Raw genomic sequence first — 17,656 nt, forward strand, 5'->3', positions numbered from 1 at the left:
ACACACTGCACACACTGTGGTTAGTTAATAGCTGTCTTTTCCAGGGCTGTGGGTAGTCTGCTCTTCTTCCCCCCAAATTTCAAAGAAACAGGAGACCATCAAAGCCCTGTTTTTAATCTTGGGTTGCCAGTCTTTGGAGAGGTCTGGAGAAACTGGTCTCCTTTCCTAGTCCATGTCCCACCCAGGAAGGATGGAGACCACCTTTGCCTGCAGCTGGAATCTAGACAGAAAACATCTCCTTATCTCCTCCATGCCTTTGCCTCTGCACCCCAATCTCTGAAAAGGTACGCAAAAGGAGCCAGTGGGGAATAGCATTCCATCCCCTCAGCCTTCTGCATAGGGTTTTGTTCTTGGGGCACTCAAATTTTGGTAAGCAAGATGAGCCACTTTGTGAGAACACTATCAATCTCAGTGTAAATAATAATGATAATGATGATGGTAATAATAATAATAAACAGTCTCTTTTTGCCTGCCACTTTAAGCTCTTAGACAAGTTTTATGCTCTTAAAATTCGTATCCATGGCAGTCCACATTCAACTGCTTCCTTAATGCTACTCTGAGGTACCTTTTCTTTCTCTTTCCCTGTGTCTGTTCTGCTTTGGGATTCCAACAATCTGGATGGTTTGAGTTTGAGGATAAGCCTTCTGGAAGGTTCGCTGCCAGTCTTGTCACAAAGCCATCATGGATTGGGTGTGGCTCCTGCCCACCACCATCATGCTAGCCTTTGGCCTCGGTTGTCCTGAAGGCACCAAGCAGGATCCATGTGTGCTGTGCACTGAGCAGGAAATCTTCCAGCAGAGCTAATGAATGGAAGTCGGTGCCCTCTGGCTGACAATTTCGACAAAGACTACCTGAGTCCCATTTTTCTTAGAGACAGCCAAATGGAGCTGAGATGTTACCCAGCATGGCTCATCAGCACACTGGCCCTTCAGTGTTTCCCACACTTTGGCCTTTGACTGGAGGCATGAATGTGTTTGCTTCCCACAGCATATCAATCAGACACTAATGATTATTGCTCTGGAGAGGGCCTTAATGGATCCCACTTACAAGAGTTTTCATTCCTCTACTTCTCTTTTTTCCTTTTTTGACCTCTTCTGCTCTGTATTAACTCTCTCTAAAGGTAAAAGTGTGTGTATTTAATGTGGCTTTACCTCCAAGGCTTGATAATCAGGAGGACCGTCCCCTGTAGTTGAGATATTATCATGGGGTTCTGACATCAAGGGACCCTTGTAAGTCATTCCCTGAAACAGTCACTATTTCTGCTACAGAAAGCCATGAACATTCCTGTAACAGACAGGAAATAGAACAAGATAACATCGCACACAGATGCTTTTTGCTACGCAAAACTGGTAATGTCGCTAGGAAGAAGTGAACACTGGTGAACATTCCTAGAGCTTAGACGGTGTCTGTCTCCCATGTTAATGCACTGAAGGGATCTGAGGTCGTATATATGTTTGTTATCCACATCCTGTGGGATTTATTTACTTGTTTTGCTTATTTTCTTGAGAATGTTGGTTATTGTATTTATTGGCTACCATTACTTTAGACTAACTCATTAGTCACATGACGTCCCACTCTGCCCGCCATGGCAGAAGTAGCAAGGAACAGAAGACACTGGATCAGCACCATCAATCTAGCCTAGAGTCGAACAGCACCAGCCCACAAGCACGTAGTAACTCCATCTCATCAAATTCCACACAGACAGGAAGAAAGCCCTTTGAGCACGAAAGGCCAGCCTTCCGGCTTCAGAGCCTTGGTCTCATGTGTGGCAGGCCTTTTACAGACCCACCCTGAGACCAGTAATAACTGACAGCGAACTGGAGACAGATGATCACCGAGACCCCATGGCACGGAGACTACAGGAAGCTGATGCCAGTGGGCTGGGACAAGCCAGCTCACACGCCAGCCACTCATAGGGGCCATTCTGTAGGCTGCAGAGCTGGTAAAGAAAAGCATTCCGTGGCACAAGAAAAACTCCTAAATTGCCTTTTCCTTCCCACCTTTGTAGCCCAAAGGGATGATTCCTTCCCAAGCAATACTCCACAACTAGGCCACATCCAGGCTCACCTTCCACCGTTCAGAGCACTGCCCTCTGCCTTCTTCCCATGCTCTGGCAGCACTTACTAGGATTCTAAACTAAGAGTGCTCGGAGACTGCCAAGTGCCAAGCCTGCCTTCCTACCATCAGTGTGGACTGATGATCTAGAAAAGGCTGTTGCCGTTAAAGCTAATTCACACTAAGGAGCAAATGCCTGCTAATCCATCTTAGTGAATGAACCCTCCCAGGGACGTTTGCAGTTTGAGAGTAGACTGGAACAGTGACTTCTTAATATGAGCACATGACTCCCCAATCATCTGTCGTCACTGCCTTGGCCAGCCCGGTACGAGGCAGAAGAGGCATTTCCCATTTGGAGGCAAGATGCTTTGCTCATGCCTTGAGGTTACAGAAGCCTCTACGGATCATACATTTGGCAGCCTGGGATCGGCTCTTCCAGAAGATGGCTAGCTCAAACCGACCAAGCATTTCGTTTCCGGGAGAGGTTCATGTCTAAATTAAAAACCCCCCGAACAAACATTAAGCGCGCCTGTGTACGTGGGTTCAGCTCCATTCTGTTAGGGCCCCTCTCACACTGGGCCTCTCCCACTGCAATCAGAAGCCCAGCTAACAAGCCACAGGTGTACGCCACATGAGCCACCGAAAGTGTGATTGTAATGGGGGTGCCGACAGTTCAGGAGGCGCGCGTCCCAAGATGCACCTGTGCATCTGACAGATCGTTAGGCACTGAGGGCCTGCCACCCACCCACCCCCCGCCCCCCCACCCCATCCCTATCCCCCATAGCTTTGGAACCATCCGAACAGCTGAGAAGTTGCAGCGAGGGGCCAAGGCAAGGGTACTGAGGCAATGAACTCATTAGAAGCCCGGGAGAAGGTAGGACACTCCAGGAGGTGTGGGAATGAATCGCTGAGATTTCCTCTCATTGGCCCAGCCCCCAGGTGTAAGGCCAGGAGGAGCGTCAAGCCGCCGAGTTCTCTGGCCCCCAGTGGTACCTGATTATTTAAAAGCTTTTTAGTGGCTTTCATGCAGCATTTGGGGGCATTCAATCATTGTGGCAGGGCGCACCTGTACCCTGGCATGCACAATCCAAGTTTCTGTGAGAAGTCCCAGGAGGAGCTGAGAAATAATTTCCAGTTTAGCCCTCTAAACTTCCTCCACTCCAGAAGTTGAGGGCAAGGGAGTTCAGGAGATGATGAATGCCTGCCCTCCTGATGGATGCCTTCCTTCCCACAGTAATCCTGAGTACAAGGACACGCCCATGGACATTGCGCAGCTCCCGCACTTGCCGGAGAAAACTTCAGAATCCTCCGAGACATCGGACTCGGAATCAGACTCTAAAGACACCTCAGGTATAACAGGTATTACTTCTCCATGCTCTATAGCTAAGGCCGGCCAGTGGAAACAATGAGGGGTGGGTAGCAGCCAGAGGGCCATGGTCAGATGCCCAGCAGCTGGCCAAATCACGGAACAGGATGTATCTAGAGTAAGTTGTTCCTGACTGATTATCTCAAAACACACCAATGCATATATCCATCTCAGGTGTAAATATATATGTTGTAGCATATATGTGTATAGATAATTGGCACAAACACACAGGACAGATTAAGTAATCGCTCAATGTTAGCCCTCCCATCCTTACAGAAGGAATCATACTAGGCTCCAGAGATAGAAGCAAATACCAGGAATAGCTCTGCCAGCCCAACAGGTGATCAAAGTTCGGTCTCCACCAAGCTGCAAAGGAGCCTCTAAAACAGGATATAAATCCACGGGCGTGAGGCCTTTTTATCTGTCTTGTTCATACTCCAAACTATCCATAAACAAGGGGCAGAAGTTGTTCTAGAACCTTTGCCCCAGTCAACAACTTCCAACATAATACAATACTAATGCAGTAAACTACTTCCTCAGGTGCCCGACTGTTACTTTTTATTTCTGGAAGTATTTATAACAAGTCCATCCTGCCCCATCCCCACCGCACCCCCGTTTCTGGTTATCTGAGGGAATAGACCTCTTGGGTGCTATGGAGTGCAAGAAAGATTCCAGAAGCTATAGGACGTTTAGTCGTCTTCCCGTTTCCAGTCCCCTTCTGCCGTGGACACACGATGAGCTCAGAATGTATTCTCCATTACACCTGCAGAGATGCTAAAGAAGGGCAAATGAAGGCCTGAGTGGGTCCAAGGTCCAAGGTTCTAATCCACTCTGCTCCCCCACCGCTGTGGCAAAGCCACAGCAATCAGCATCCCCTCCGAGGCTGTGACTGTGGGAAAATCTGTCCTCCCTCAAATGAGAAAAGCAGGTCCCTCCATCAGCCTCCCGCCCTTAGAGCACCCCAGCTCCAGGGTTGTGGACAAGGAATGCCTGTATTCCAGACACAGCTTGGGATGTGGGAAACGCACTTTATGGTAGAGCTTGTTTTCCTGGTCCCTAAAATGTGTTGAAGTTTGGTCGTCGTCGCCTCACCCCCCAGCTGAAGTTCTAGAATTGTCCCTGCCTCTCGTTTCTATAGTGGTGAACAAAGCCCCTTACTATCATGAGCTCATAGTTGAAGAAAGAGACAGAAGCAAATAAAAAGACAGAGGAGTCAAACAGTGAACGACAGCGTTGCGGAGGGAAAACCACAGATACCGAGTGGGGTTCAATAATGAATAGATGCTCACCAGTGGAAATCACAAACCTCTCCACAGTCACCTGACACTCCATGTCTTGTCTTCTATATAAACCATATTCCGGGTTAATCTGACTCCCTGGTGTGTGGACAGGACTTCCCACAGTTGACTGTGCCTTTGTCCCCTGTTCACAGGCAGTATCTGAGTGGGAGGGTCAGGGCAGACCCTGGAGGTCTGCATTAGTGGGGGGTGTGGGGCTTTGTTTGCAGAAGTCCTCCCGGAAGGGGCGGGTACTGCTGGCCTATGGCCCGCCCCTTCCGCTAAACTTCACCCAAGCCTGGGCTTTCTTGTTAGGCGGGCGCTGTGGCTCATGCACACCGGATCGTGGGTTTGCTGCCCTGCTAACACGGTGTCTTCTCTTTCCCCTCCTGCCCACCCCGCCACCCGCGGGCCTCACGCAGAGGACAACGAGAACTCCAAGTCCGACGAGAAGGGCAATCAGTCGGAGAACAGCGAAGACCCGGAACCCGACCGCAAGAAGTCGGGCAGCGCGTGCGACAACGACATGAACTGCAACGACGACGGCCACAGCTCCAGCAACCCCGACAGCCGCGACAGCGACGACAGCTTCGAGCACTCGGACTTCGAGCACCCCAAGGCGGCCGAGGATGGCTTCGGCGCGCTGGGCCCCATGCAGATCAAGGTGGAGCGCTACGTGGAGAGCGAGGCGGACCTGCGGCTGCAGCCCTGCGAGTCGCTCACGTCGGACAGCGCCAAGGACTCGGACAGCGCGGGCGAGGCGGGCGCGCAGGCCTCCAGCAAGCACCAGAAGCGCAAGCGGCGGCGGAAAAGGCAGAAGGGGGGCAGCGCCAGTCGCCGGCGCCTGTCCAGCGCGTCCAGCCCGGGCCTGGACGCCGGCCTGGTGGAGCCCCCGCGGCTGCTGTCCTCACCGCACAGCGCCTCGGTGCTCAAGATCAAGACGGAGATCGCCGAGCCCATCAACTTCGACAACGACAGCAGCATCTGGAACTACCCGCCCAACCGGGAGATCTCCAGGAATGAGTCCCCGTATAGCATGACCAAACCCCCCAACTCTGAGCACTTCCCGTCCCCGCAGGGCCAGGGGGGAGGTGGCGGCAGCGGCGGCGGCGGTGGCGGCGGTGGGGGAGCACTGCACGTGGCCATCCCCGACTCGGTCCTCACCCCACCGGGCGCCGATGGCGTGGCCGGCCGCAAGACTCAGTTCAGCGGCTCGGCCCCAGTGGCCTCCGACCCGCTGTCGCCCCCGCTCTCCGCATCCCCGCGGGACAAGCACCCCGGGGGCGGGGCGGGGGGCGGCGGCGGGGGTGGCCCTGGTGCGTCCAACTCCTTGCTGTACACTGGGGACCTGGAGGCCCTGCAGCGGTTGCAGGCAGGCAACGTCGTGCTTCCGCTCGTGCACCGGGTGACGGGGACCCTGGCGGCCACCAGCACGGCCGCGCAGAGGGTCTACACCACGGGCACCATCCGCTACGCACCTGCTGAGGTGACCCTGGCCATGCAGGGCAACCTGCTACCCAACGCGCATGCTGTTAACTTCGTGGACGTTAACAGCCCCGGCTTCGGCCTCGACCCCAAGACGCCCATGGAGATGCTCTACCACCACGTGCACCGGCTCAACATGTCAGGACCATTCGGCGGCGCGGTGAGCGCGGCCAGCCTCACGCAGATGCCCGGTGGCAACGTGTTCACCACGGCTGAGGGACTCTTCTCCACGCTGCCCTTCCCGGTCTACAGCAATGGCATCCACGCGGCACAGACTCTGGAGCGCAAGGAGGACTGAGAGGGGGGGGTCCCACTCGGAGGCATCGTCGGAGTTTTTGTTTAGACCTTTCATTCTAGCACTTTGAATTCGAGCAGGTCAGCGTCTTCTCACAACACGGCGGCCCCCCTTCCACCCCGCTCTTTCTTTCATTGGACTTATTCTTTCTTGTAAAGACATGTTTATTTTTTGCCTTCAGAGGGTCAGATGACCAGTTGCCTGCCATTTTGTCTTCTAAGATGTGTGTTGGGTTGTTTGGCTTTCCTTTGCATCTTTATTAAGATGTCTTTAATGTGTATATGCCTCTGCCATAGAATACTCAGTCTTGTGGTCAAGAGATTTCTCAAGTGACAACCGTTGGGTTTTCTTCCTAAAGATCTTGATATGATCAAGATGAAAGAGACACGCATACATGATTGTGCCCTGTTTGACTAAGTCAAATGAAATGGGGTGGGTGTTTTTTGGTTTTCCTGTCCCTAATTCCTTTGAAAATAGGGAGATAGTATTTTAGAATTTTATGCAGAATTTAATTCTTTTTATGATTAAGATTTTAAGATTTTCTTACTTGCACATAAAAATAATTTGGGTTCTTAAACTTAATTTCTGGCCTGTGACTAGAATGTTTAAAAAAAAAAATAAGTTGGACTAAGTGGTAATTACTGAAACATTAACTTAATTTCTAAAACCATGGTGCTATCATTTATTAATCTGTCTTCATACAAAATGCAGCTCCCAGGCTGGGGTTTGGAAAAGAAACTGTGTCTTGTCCTGGTCTGGAGCCCCGTTGCTACGTCTCCTTGGTTAGTTAAGACAAAGCCCTCATTAACATTTGCTGCAGGACTTGGATTTACCTCCCAACTAACAAACATAGCCTCACTTTCCATTTAATGGGTCAGTCAAGCCCTATTAAAAGGGGGCTCCTGGACAACTCCGACTGACTTGAGGAGCAGTTTAAGCCTTTCGTTGAGCTTTTTTTTTAATCCTTACTCAGTCTCACTGAGGCTGATTCCGCAACTTCAGTAACATTTGAGAGGAAAAGGAGGAAAAGGAGAAATAGTTAACATGTTTTTTGTTTCTTTGGGATTTTGTTTTGTTTTCATTTCTTGCTAAGGAAAAAAAAAAACAGGTTGTATTGGGGGCTGATTTGATGGAATTTATTTCCCTTTGGTTCTTAGTTCTAAGTTGAAACCAACGAGTTTTTAAAACTAAAGAATGGGTTAATGAGCTCAGACAGATAACTGCAACTGAAAACCGCACATTCAGTGAAGAAAGAAAAAAAAAGAGAAAAAAAAAGAAAAAAAAATAGCCTCTTTTGTCTTCGTTGCCAGAAATCAGTGTGCTGTCAGACACTCCAAATGACTGTCCCGTATAGATTCTTCTCCCACTTCGTTGTTGGGCAGCTGTGTGTTAAGGCGTCTAATACCAGATGTGAGAACTGTAACGTGTACAACGTGTTCGTGTCCTTGGCTGTGGGTCCCATTGCAGTTTCAGTGTGTGTTCCTATATGCAGTATATGCTAAGCTAACGTAGTCGTTTTGTCCACTGTCTTCTCTGTGCTCTGTCTCTAGTGGAGTGGTACAGTCCCATTCCTGCAGTCCTAGTGAATCAGTGACTCTTGGGGGTTAGTGGGTTTTCGTGGTGGCCTTTCCCTGTGGCGTCACCTATACTGCTTCTGCTGTCTATGAATCCTGTTTTCCTTTGCTAAGTCCCTGCTGTTGCTTTGCTGTTGTATATTCCCCCCTCTTTCCCTCCTGGACTCCCCCTTCCTCTCCTCTGCTTCCCTTTCCTGAGACCCCAAATCTAGTTCATTCTCAAGAGATTTAAAAAAAAAAAAAAAAGAAAAAGAAAAAAAGACTCGTAACTAGCTCAAGGTTAATGGAGCCATTCTTCCCACAACGGAATTCTGGGTGTGACTTTCCCGGAGTGCTACGCAGAGCCCTGAAGACTAATGCTCAGACATAGTGACTAGACCGGTGCCATCCAGCCTCAGCTGTTGACACTCCCAGAGTCCCTTGTGCTCTGCCTCTAAGCAGTGGGTGCTTTTCTTTGGTTTCCTTCCACGTTGGCTGATGGAGCAGTATAAAGCAATTACCCGTGAGACAGAAAACGATTTCCAAGGCCAACCAACACTTTTTTTAAAAAAGCAAAATGGGAGGGGTTAATGGAATATAGAATTGTCATATCTATTTGTTTATCTGTGCAATGCTAATATAGTAGTAACTCGGCTGTCCTTTGAATTATCACCGTGCTGAGTGGATTCCTCTAGAACTTTGGATTCCATGAGTTGGGCCCAAGCCATGGTGGAATAATAACAGAAGGAAGTTAAATGCCACAGATCTTAGCACTGAGCTTCCTTGAAGGACTTAAGTCAGTTGAAAGATGAAGAAAGCCGACGGAGAAATTTGCAGATTAGTTTCGGAAGCCGTACTCTAGCTATCGAACAATCAAGGGAACGCACCTATCAGCTACAAAGAACAGCTAGACAGCTGGGTTTTTTTCTTTTATAAATGTTTCTGTGTTGTGTCAAAATGATTTCTGGTGATTTAAACTAACAGATAATCACAGCTGCTGTCTAAATCCATAGTGTTTAAAATTACAAAATGAAAAAAAAAAAACACTTCATTACCTGTGAAGACTGTGTCTGTGTTTTTAACTATTTCTTGTACAAATATATGAAAACTTTTATGAGGAGACTGGTGCCACGTAGCTGAATAATGTGGAAAGGGATATTCTGTTCGTAAAGCCCTTAGCAGTGTTACCAACTCTACAATATATATATAAAAATAATTAAAACGTTACAAAGCGACAGCTATGCTACATTTGTTTTGTGTGAAACTAACCGGACTTAACTTCCTGAGTGCCTGGCTTATTTTGAAACATTTTTTTCATTGACCATTGATAATGCTGCAAATCAGAAATGTACATACTTCATTTACAACAGGGTTCTTTTTATACTTTTGTAGATTCTCATACATGTCACATACATGGTTGTCTTTATGTAACTTAATTTTTTCATCCGCAGGTGCCATTTTCATAATAAACTTCTCTTGGATTTGTTACTATCTGGCATCATTTCTTGTACATGTAATCATCCTGATTAGTGAATGCTGGTAGTATTTGTTTAAGCAGGTACCTTGGTCATTATTATTTATTTTGAAAAACAAAAAAAGCTTTTTGAAAAAAACGCATCCATATTTTTGCTAGTTTTGGAGAAAAAAATACATATATATGTAGCTTGTTTCCCGATGAGGCTGACAAGGCACATATTACGATGCTAATCCAAATACTACACGGACCTTCCTTGCAACCATCCTGAATTTCCAGCTACCCCAACTCATTGTCATAGTGAGCATCTATTGTGCACGTTATCAAAGCTGAACAATGGGGCTGCAACATTAACCTCTGTGGGAAGAGTGCATTTTTTTCTTGATTAATGCACAGTAAGTGATGACAGTTTTCATACATTAATCATTTAAAATGCACTCGGTATTTTCATTTCCTAGAATCTATAATGTACAACCAACTGTTCCATTGCTTATGTCCTCTCTCTATCCTCAGTGCCTACTTTGTGGACAGGCTGAGGAAGTCATGGTTGGGCTGTGGTGTGTTTAAAGCGAAGTGTTCTACGAAGTGTTTTCTAAAGTGCAGCTGGTATCTCAAAGGTAAGGAGGAGGTGGATCACTAGTTAACTCTGTACACTACAAAAAATGGAGACAGCTGAATTGAACTGACGAAGGAGACGACCTGTTGCACAGAAACTACAGACAATAGTAACCATCACCTTCCTGGTTTTAAGTCTTCGATGGCATTTGTCACATTGCAGGTAGCTGTTAATGGGCGCGTAGATAGGGCAGTGTTAGTTAGGGTTGTATGGCTCTAGGTTTCTCTACTATTCCCTACATGACCCTTACTCAGAAGTACTTAAAATAAGAGAAAGAAACACAACTGAGTTGGCCCAAATCTTTTCTTCCCCTTTGCTCCTGAAAGTCAGAGAAATACTAAATAGTTAGACTGAGAAAGCAACCATCAGAGCTAGAAACTCCATCCTGAGTGAGTGATTGGTGAACAAGGAGGGAGCCACCCAACAGACTCTGGTAGGACCTGGTGGTCCTGACTCTTAGAATGGCTTTCGGGACTCTGTATGTGGCAAGGTCTCCTCAAGGCGCAGGGACAATTGTGGACTGTGGACAGTGAACGATGCTGGTGGTTAGCCATGGCGTTCTACCTCTAGACATTCAGCCCCATGATCCAGAAGTGGTAGCAGTGAGGGTTAGCAGCTGGGTTTAGTCCTCACGGGTGGTAATTCTTGCCCATCTTCCCCTACTCCTAAGCAGAGTCTATTTACATCGAGAATGTTTGCTCAGCTAACTAGGAAGCAATCTGGCCTGTGTAGTGCATTGAGGGCAGGCGATGATGTACAGAAACGACCACGGGAAGTGGCTTGTCCAAGCCAACACGCTTCTCCAGCTTCCAAACCACAGAAAGAGCAAAGGTCTTGGAAGACAAGGACAGACAAGGAAGAACCTCTTTGCCAGCATTTTATGTCAGTGAAAAACGCAAATTGTGTCGAGTAACATTATTCCCAAAGACTACAAACAACAGTAACAGCAAACTTTCCTGCAACACTAGTGTGAGTGAACACCCACAGCTGCCTTCTGAGCTCTTGTGTCTCCTAGAAAACCATTCTAAAGGGGGGGGAAAGGCTGACCTGGAAAATTCCCCATGGCCATGAACCATTGTCTGTTCAACTTCATGACCTCCAAGAGTGGCCAGGACTGTGATTTGCAAATAGCGTTGACCCTGTGAAGACCAGCTGAACAGTGGCCACGGGAGACAAGGAAACATAGCACGACCCATCAAGGGGCAGAGATTCTCCTGAGACGATCCGTGTTTGACAGGACAGCTTGACTTTGTATCAAGAGAAGAAGTTCAAAATGGATAAAGCAGTGTGTCCACCCCTTCCTATGCCATGGCTGGCACAGAGTGGCCCACTGAGAAATGGAGGACAGTCAGCTGTGTGTCTACAACGTTGTCCTCTCTGTATCCAACATCGACATAGATACAGAGAGAGAGAGGTAGGATTTAAGCAGTTCCTGATTTAGTACACCATGACACTGTATCCTGTGGCCAGCTATATAACAGATACTGAACTCAAAAGGAAGCTTATTTTCAAAGCCTCCTAGATAAGCACAGGGTTATACAGCAGTCTTCTGGAGACGGTTAGGAACGGGGAGGGGTCCCCAGTATAGAAATTCTAATGCTGAGGGTCTTTCTAGCCCACTGTCGGAGAATTCTAATAAAAGGTTGGAGCTGAAATCTTCCTCCTGCTGTCAAATTGACCAAGTCCAAACTCTCTTCTATCTGCATAGCTTTCAAAGATGTGAAGATGGAGGTCAAATATCCAATAAGGCTGGAGGCTGGAGGCTAGCTCTCCCCATGGAATGGTCGGCTGAGTTCTTTCACATGCTAGCTACAGGCATCTGAGTAGATTTCCCTTGTATAGATTTCCTAGGACCACTTGATTACCGCAACCTGGGTGGCTTTCATGGCTCTTGGAGGCTAGAAGACTTGAGCTAGACTGGGCTCCATGCTTCTTCTCTCTCAGCTTCCGGCTTTACCAGCGATCCTTAACAGCCCTTAGTGGCTATCCACATCACTCCAACACCCATCTCCTCTGTGTCCCCACGTCTTCACACGGAGTTCTCCTTCTATACCTTCCTTGTCTAAGGACACCGGCCACATCCAGTGCAGCTCCACAGACAGACTTGATAAGGGCAGCGAAGGCAGACAGACACAGGGACGCACCGAAAGCTGCGATGGGGTGATCTGGGCTCTGGGCTGGAGAATCGCAGCACCCCAAAAGTGTAGCCTGTTTATTACATGCAGTTGAGCAGAGAGGCAGGGTTATTCCACACAGCTGAAGAAGGAAGTGGGGTAATTGCAGATAAACAAGGAGGCGGGGTTTATGGCGTACAGCTGCTTCAAGGAGACAGGCTCAGCTAGTCTCAGGAAGGGCAGTCTCTCTGGGGGAGCGGTCCTCAGGCCATAAATATCTGGGGAGAAAAAGCGATGGTGGACATTTTCTGCACACACTATCAACACTCACATTCAGACCCCCACGAGGAAGGCATTGCCATCCCTCTGAGCCTGAGGCTCTAGAGTCCTTGATATGGCTCTGCTCATGCCAACAGTTTACATTCACTCATGAGGACTTCATTCACTCCGGAATTCCTCTGCTCTTTACAGACACCAATCTCATTGGATTAAGGACCTTGTCTGCTCCATTATGACCTCATCTGTACAAATTACAACTACAGCACCCAACAACACACACACACACACACACACACACACACACACACACACACACACACACCACATGCAGTGGTGCTCAACTTTTTTTTAACTTTTTATTTATTCTTTGTGTCTTTCCCATCATGCATTTCAATCCCATTCATTTCCTGTTCCTTTATATCTGCCCTCTGCCCTTGCAACCTCCCCCCAAAATGAATAAAATAAAAGAGAAGAAAGAGGGGGGAATCTCTTTTTTTCCAGGGCAGAGGGGACAAGTCCACTCATAAAAGTCCATATTCAGGTGCGTCATTGGACATATCACTCAGCTGCAAATGTGAGCAGTGTCTGCATGGTATAGGAGGTCCTCATCCATCTTTTGATTTGGGACTCCAGCTCTTGAGGTTGCATTCATTTGTTAGCTGCTAAATCAAGTTATCGTCTTAATGCAAACCTCTGCTCCATCAGAACACCTAGGTCTTTTTACAGTGTGTCAGAGTAGCTCTCCCTTCCTCCTCTAGGAGTTCCGCCCCCACCTAATGTCGGTCTGTCCCATGGTGAAAATTAATTGAAGGGAAGGGGTTCGCTAAGAAGGGGAGGTGAGCAAGGGCCTGTCCCCTCTGAAAAGACATTCCCACTTTCATTGTGCTTTACACACCCTTCACACAGACTGTGGAAAACAGAAAACATGTGGAAGTCTGAGTGTGGGGACACAATGCCCTCAAAACAAACACTTGCAGTGGGGTGCTCCCTTGTAAGTAAACTGAGGCAAGAGAAAACCAACCACGAGGAGGAACTGGGAAGAATTAAAGTGCCATAATTAAAGCCCGTCATGGACCCAGAATCAAGGCAGAAAAGCCAACGCTCTTGGCACATGTGTGCAAAACCTACTCAAAATTATAAAATAGAATTACGAGCTCTAACCCTTCACTTCCCGGAACATTTGGGAGGCTCCTTAATCCTTTTGTATTGGTCAAAATCAAGAATAGCCAAAATACATTCACTGACTGTTTGTTCCTCCCAGAATTAGAATTTTTAGCCCCTGATTTTCCAGCTTCTCTCTTACACCTTTCTGGGGGCATGTTGCCACTTATTACACATTCATTTCTTCCTATTTGCAGTCTCAAAAATAACAAAAGGAATGACTATATGGGAAGGATTTTTCTGAAAAAATAATAATTTGGGTTTTTAGAAATAAAATGCATGAACTATTAAAACTAAGGAAACAAAGGAAGCAGAATGTAAGGAGGAGACACCCCTGTACTGCAAAGGTGCCCAGATTTATAGTGGAAGAGTCAGAAACAGGATGTAATATCTGTGTGACCCCCACCCCACCCCCCACCTCCCTGAAGCAAACCATTATGCCCTTGATGAATTATTGACTTTGGAGTTTTATCTGTGCCATGAATAATCTAAAACTTGGGAGTCTCAGGGCACAGTTCATAAACAAATAATTATATCACAATGATAATTTTTCAGGAATTGCGACATCAATCATGGCCATGTTATTATCAAGTACATTTTCTGGTTGCCTCTATTCATCAAACCCTCCTCCCTCTCCACCCTTCCACACGACACAAGCAAAACTCATCACCAGATTGCCTCTTATTTACACATCACTCAAGGGGGGACAGAGCAGACGCACACAGAACGGGCCAACCCAGCATTTATGAGAAATGAGTTTTCATTAAGAAAGTTCAAATTAAATGTATTGAGAAAGATGGGGGGAGGGTAATTAATTATTCCAGCCTCCCCCAAAGAAGCTGTCTGAAAAGATTTTACTCAGAAGATAAAAACAGACAGAAGGTTTGTTCCGTTTCAGGCAATACTAATAAAACAGAAGGAGCTGGTCTCAGAAATCCAGGAAAATAAGAATACAGTGATGTACCGCTATATATGCATTGCTCACACTCATAAAAAGCTTGGCCCCGATTCTGAACATGGAAGAGGCAAATGGAGCCAAAACCAGACACTGGGGAAGACACAAACCTCCAAGTCTTCACACACAGCATCAGTGGAGCTGACAAGGCTTGAGTCGGGTCTACACTGCATTTCTACAATGGTACCAGAGGGCTAAGGATTCCAAAATAGCAGTACAAAGGTATTCTTAGTCAGGCCACTGTGCTGCTTCCCATCCCCTAAGGTCACAGGATTCCTCTTCCGGTAACGTGTTCTTCTCACAATTCAAAAAGAGGAGGCGAATAACAAAACAATGTCCGAGAAACTTCCCCGCTGAGATACAAGGTTATACAACTAGGCCGACTCATAGGCAGCGTTTACCACCAACGCACATGCAGGAGGGCTGTCTCCTGGTCTCTGCTTCCTGACAAATGGTGCCTGTGAGGCAATGTACACTGAAATGAGCGATAGAATATTAAAAATTCCTAGCAGAGCCAGGTGTACAGAGCACGCACCTGTAATCCCAGCATTCAGAAGGCTGAGGCAGGAGAATCTTGAGTTCAAAGCCAACCCAGGCTACACAGTAACACCCCGTCACAGTAAATAAACTCCTCACAAGGAGGTACCAACCCTGAGCATCCAAGATAATCCAGTCCTGTAGGATGTTCTGAGTTTAGATCAGATGATCTCCTCCTGGTATTAAAAGGTGACTAGGAAAAAGGTGGGCTGCTGCCCTACAGGGAGAACAGAGAGCTAGGAGACACGGCTCCCAGAGAGGAATTAAGTCCAGCCTCATGAGCCCCTAATCATCATGCCACCCAGGAGCAGCTCAAGGCCTTCAACAAACGTTTCCCTGTCTTCTGATGCACTGTCCTTCCCCCTATTGCTTTGGTTTTTAAAATCTTCACGTTTCTTGAAGTGCCCGGACACTGTAAAGCACCCTGCCTGTTGGGGATGATTGTATTTGTTGACATGGTATCTTAGTTAAGGTTTCTATTGCTGTGATGAAACATCGTGACTAAAGCAACTTGGAGAGGAAAGGGTTAATGTGGCTTCCACTTCCACACTGTAATCCAAAATCCAAAGTCCACACTGTAGACAGAGTCAGGACAGGAACTCAAACAGGACAGGAACCTGGAGGCAGGAGCTGAGGCAGAGGCCGTGGTGGAGTGCTGCTTACCTTGCTGACTTGCTAGTCACGGCTTGCTTCCAGAACTCTTTCTTAGAGAACTCAGGACCACCCACTCAAGGATGGCCCCACCCACAGTAGGTTGGGCCCACCCATCCACCCCCATCAATCACTAATTTTAAAATGCCCTACAGCCAGATCCTGGGGAGGCATTTTCTCAATGGAAGGTCCCTCCTTTCAGATAACAAGAGCTTGTTGCAAGTCGACATAAAACCAGCCAGCACACAGGGGAAGAACAATCTTGACTGTGGCTCTCTCCTTGGCAGGAGCTCCTGGGCCACGTAAAATGGAGAAAGTGGGATGAGCACTAGGAAGCATTTGTTCTCTCTGCTGCCTGGTGGCAGACGCAGTGTGACCAGCCCCTCGAGCTCCGCGGCTGCGGCTTCTGCGCCCTGTTGGTCTATAACCTGGAACCTGGAGCCAAATAAGCCTTCTCCCTTAAGCTGCATTCACAGCAACAGTGAGAGAGAGAGAGAGAGAGAGAGAGAGAGAGAGAGAGAGAGAGAGAGAGAGAGAGAGAGAGAGAACAGAGGAAGAACTAAGACAGCGGCCCCACTAAAAATGCTCAATTTCCCCCTTCAAAATATCATTCTCCACGAGAAGCATACCTGGTCTCTGCCCCACTCCATCCTTCCTCACTCACAAAGTCTCCATCCTCAGAGTGGTGCTCTCCCTGCTGAGCCCCGGGCCCCCCTCCACCCCCTTGCCCTTTCGCCTCCTTTCTGTATCGTAAGAGTTCCTCAGGGTTCTACATCAGTTTGTTTTCTGGGGCTCAGGGGACCGTATCACCTCTTGACTACCCCACCCTCGTCATCGTCTCCACCTGTCACCCATTCATCTTGAGGAGGCCCGAACACCAGCCAATAAGTCCGTCCTTTCAGGAGATCTACCCTTTAAAATAGGCCGCGGGGGAATGACTGTTCATATTGGATCCCAGGAAACTATCTGAAGTGCACATTAACCAGGAATTTTCCTTCTTCTCCCATCTCTAGTCTTCCAGGGAAGAGCCAAGAGCCCTGAGCTGGACCTGCATAAGCCCCTGCCTGGTCCCTCACTGCCAGGAACTCTCCTCTGACGGAGGGAGGCTGGGCAGTGGGGAGAAAAGAGGAAGAAACCAGGGAGGAAACATGCCATACATTAAGATTCCTCCAAAGGGAAGTGACAGCAGTCACTGGCCACGTACACTGACCTCATCCTCCAGGACTCATTCTAGAGGCCTTGGTCTCCATTGCCCAAATTCACAGGCCCCCAACACACACCTCTCCTCTGGAGGCATGGAAAATAAGAAATCTTAATCCTCTAAAAGAAATGTTCCCACAGTACAAATGAAACTGCTCTCCCCTGAATAGCATTTTTCTAGGATGAGGACGCTCGCAATTATTTTTCATTTTGAGCATTTTGAATAAATTAAAAGAGGGCTCCACTTTGTTTCCCTACAGTTTTCACCTGGCTTCCCTCGGTGCTGTCCTGGATATTTACATAGAGTTGCCCAAGTTAGAGACATTTTCAGACATTGATTAATCTATAATTCTTTGAAGTAGGGAAACATTATTATCTCCACTTTACAGATGTGGAAACTAAGACCCAGAGGTTAATGACTTGCCCAGAGGTCAAACGGCCAGTCAATTGCAAGTGTGGGTTTTAAAAGAGGCTCCCCTATCTGCTCCAAGGCTTAATTCAAGTTTGTTCTCAGCTCATCTGCCCTGTTCACATCAGAGCTGCCTCCTACATGCTGCTGTCTCTAAATCTGCCTCAAGGCCCTTCACATCCTTCTTGAAAGACCAAGACTCCTTTCTCTAGCCTCAGTCAGCATCCTC

General features: G+C 47.7%; 1 protein-coding gene and 1 long non-coding RNA gene across 9 annotated transcripts in view; one reads left to right on the plus strand and one right to left on the minus strand.

Moving 5' to 3' along the window:
* Npas3 (neuronal PAS domain protein 3) overlaps window positions 1-9,519 on the plus strand; it is an 850,947-nt gene extending 841,428 nt beyond the window's left edge. For 5 of the 8 annotated variants that reach the window (XM_028869762.2, XM_028869765.2, XM_037210974.1 and 2 more), the window contains 2 exons: window positions 3,290-3,414; window positions 5,121-9,519. In XM_028869762.2, coding sequence (XP_028725595.1) covers window positions 3,290-3,414; window positions 5,121-6,481 — 1,486 coding nt within the window. In that variant the 3' untranslated portion in view covers window positions 6,482-9,519. The remainder of the gene's footprint in view (window positions 1-3,289; window positions 3,415-5,120) is intronic. The other 3 variants (XM_037210972.1, XM_037210973.1, XM_028869767.2) reach the window with 1 other exon arrangement.
* Window positions 3,958-4,988, minus strand: LOC119089044. Its single transcript, XR_005092892.1, has 2 exons — window positions 4,711-4,988; window positions 3,958-4,195 (listed from the first exon to the last, which is right to left on the minus strand). It is a non-coding gene; the product is annotated as an uncharacterized LOC119089044 (long non-coding RNA).
* Window positions 9,520-17,656: the final 8,137 nt, after the last annotated feature.

The sequence above is a fragment of the Peromyscus leucopus genome, chromosome 14 (assembly GCF_004664715.2).
Source record: "Peromyscus leucopus breed LL Stock chromosome 14, UCI_PerLeu_2.1, whole genome shotgun sequence".
In the NCBI taxonomy this organism is placed as follows: domain Eukaryota; kingdom Metazoa; phylum Chordata; class Mammalia; order Rodentia; family Cricetidae; genus Peromyscus; species Peromyscus leucopus.